Here is a 2500-nt window from a genome sequence, read left to right as displayed (position 1 = left end):
GTAAGCTTTTCACAAAAGTTAAAATGGGAGTCATATAATTATTACTGATATTCAGTCATTCTTGCATACATATTTCCTTCTTTTCATGCATACCCTATCTGTGTCTTGCCAATTCCTGGTGCACCACAAAACTCGGTGATCTTTCCCACAGGTACACCACCACCTAACATGTCGTCAAGTTGCTCACAGAATGTGACAATGCTTCCACATGACTGCTCCTGTAGCAAGAGGTCATAAGCATTCTTGCTTCCTGGGATGGCATTTGATCTAATTTCATTGTTTGTCTTTGATATGGTAACTGGTGACTTGTTCTCTGGGTTGGTAGAGCTCCGGACTGTTTGAATAATCCTAAGAGCTTCTTCTCTTTCCACACCTAGGTCTGTTGACAGGAACACGATTGTCTTTAACACAAAAAATATCCACGTAGGCTACTTATTCCAAAATCAACCATGACTGAACAAACAAACTATCCAAGGAGCTTAAAATCAATTAGCACTGGCCAACTGTTGAAATGAGGTTTTTAAAATAATGTTTACAGAAAGTTGCAAGTCAGGATAAGGGTGTCTCTGCAGGACTGTGTTGTTGTTATAGTAACAAGTTACCTCAATTCAAAATAACAGGAAATGAGATACTTTTCATGTGATACTATAACATTATCATTGAGTTATACCATTCATTACTGAACAGCTGCTGGGTTAATTTCAGCTAAAACAATATATTTAATATGACCGAGGTTATCAAAGCTTGCCTTCACTTAGTTCAGTTGGGCTGACATCTTTCAGGTCATCTGCTGTAAAATAACCTGCATTCGACAACTTGTGCACGTAACTTGGAGACAAAGGGAATGTGGATAATTCTCGTTGCATTTAAAAGATGCTACCTAACTCCTCTCCTCATGTAATCGATTCTCAACGAGAAAGGGAGACACCTTGTCAAATATTTTAGGATTGGCGCGATAGTTTGACCGAGAGAATAGAGAATCTGGGTCGAGTTTGAAGACCACTGACCGAGGACGCGCTTTCGCGGGCTCTTTAGTAAACAAACAAAGGCGGTTGAACGTTGTACTCAAACATGGCACAGGGACAAGGCAAAAAGAAGAAAGCTGTGGTTGCTAAAAAGACTCAGAAGAAAGCTCTTGGGCCCAAAAAGGGAGGTGAGTGTTCAAGAATTTGCAAATTGTCAGAAAGTTTGACTTCAAATGGGGCTACGAATTTTGTGACGGAAGTAACGCATCGAGATGTCGGAAAATTTTGCCGCCCTTGCAGAGGGCATCAAGCATTATATTTGATTAATTCATCGTCTTCTCAAGTTTTCGGCAAGAAACGTTTGCATAAGTGACACAAATGGTTTTGCTTCATTTTCCGTTTTTCAAAGTGCAAATCTTTGCTAAAAGAAACATCTTCCCAATAAGGCACATCTTTTTTTTTCACAACAGAGTCAGAGTTTGCCTTTGCTTACAACTCACCTGGTTCAATCTTGCGCAAATAAAATATGAAATTAACCGCTTTTCAATGAAGTTTACCTCTCATTTTTGCTACATTTAGCCCGAGCTATTACTCCGAAGAAAACTAGAAGCATCAAGGCTGCAAAAGTGAAAAAGGTAAGATAGTTTAAATTAAATATTGCGGCGATTCTAAGAAGAAATTATTTAGTGTAGCTCAAGTGCACTGCACTGATTTGAACTCATTTTTCTTAAGATAAACTGTACAAGTTTTCATATTGAGTTTTTAATGCTTTTGTTCAAAAATTTTAAGTCCAGTTTTTGATTTTTCGTTGTCTTCCATAATTTCTTAAACAATGGAACATAAAACAACTGGTTTATAAAATCTGAACGAAAACATTTTACAGTTAAAACCACAAGCACAACTTGTGAAACGCCAATCGTATTCAAAATCATTGCCAGAGATCTTTTATTTATTAATACCTACACAGTTTTCCACTTAAGAAATGTTTGGTTATTTTGAAAGCTTTCGTTTTGAAGGTGATAAATTGCATTGTTTTCTTAGTATTAAAAAGTTTGAAATCGGAAGATTGCAGTATGCAAGATATGCCAAAACAAGGAATGTTTTGTTGGGTTTTGTGTTCTGTTTGGGATTGGTTAAACTCAAAGCAACCCTTAAATCTGGGTGGCTGGTGACAAGTATTACAACATGACCACAATAACTGTTATGCTTTTTGTATGTGCTTTTTTCATTAATTCATGAAAACCCACAAAAGGTGCTCTGGGAGCAGCAGTCTTACCTTGGAGATCACTATTTTTTTAGTGTTTATGGTTTGGAATAGGAGCCTTCTAAAACATAAAATAACGTTTTATAGACAGAGACACAAACTTCTAAAATATTTTAACAGCCTAAAAGCAGGTCTGAATCAACTCATGCTTTAGCTTGTGCATTAAAAATTGAAGATACCTTAAATTATTTCCAGTGGCACATTGCTATCAAAGCACATCCTAATGAAATGTTGGGTTCTTGAGGCGGATATGAGCATACCACAGTATCAT

General features: G+C 36.9%; 2 protein-coding genes across 4 annotated transcripts in view; one reads left to right on the top strand and one right to left on the bottom strand.

Annotated features, from left to right (window-relative positions):
- The window catches only part of LOC138046866 (DNA repair protein RAD51 homolog 3-like), a 69862-nt gene extending 68906 nt beyond the window's left edge, over positions 1 to 956 (bottom strand). The window contains exons 1-2 of one of the 3 annotated variants that reach the window (XM_068893448.1): positions 749 to 956; positions 94 to 379 (exon numbers count right to left, since the gene is read on the bottom strand). In XM_068893448.1, the coding sequence (XP_068749549.1) occupies positions 94 to 379; positions 749 to 866 (404 nt within the window). In that variant the 5' untranslated portion in view covers positions 867 to 956. The remainder of the gene's footprint in view (positions 1 to 93; positions 380 to 748) is intronic. The other 2 variants (XM_068893446.1, XM_068893447.1) reach the window with 2 other exon arrangements.
- A 53-nt stretch (positions 957 to 1009) lies between these two features.
- LOC138046872 (UPF0390 protein zgc136864-like) overlaps positions 1010 to 2500 on the top strand; it is a 6137-nt gene continuing 4646 nt past the window's right edge. Inside the window, exons 1-2 of the mRNA XM_068893456.1 lie at positions 1010 to 1153; positions 1545 to 1600. Coding sequence (XP_068749557.1) covers positions 1072 to 1153; positions 1545 to 1600 — 138 coding nt within the window. The 5' untranslated portion in view covers positions 1010 to 1071. The remainder of the gene's footprint in view (positions 1154 to 1544; positions 1601 to 2500) is intronic.

This window comes from Montipora capricornis, chromosome 4 (genome assembly GCF_036669925.1).
Source record: "Montipora capricornis isolate CH-2021 chromosome 4, ASM3666992v2, whole genome shotgun sequence".
Lineage (NCBI taxonomy): Eukaryota > Metazoa > Cnidaria > Anthozoa > Scleractinia > Acroporidae > Montipora > Montipora capricornis.
The sequence above is the reverse complement of the archived record's forward strand: the minus strand, read 5'-3'. Positions and strand labels throughout refer to the sequence as shown.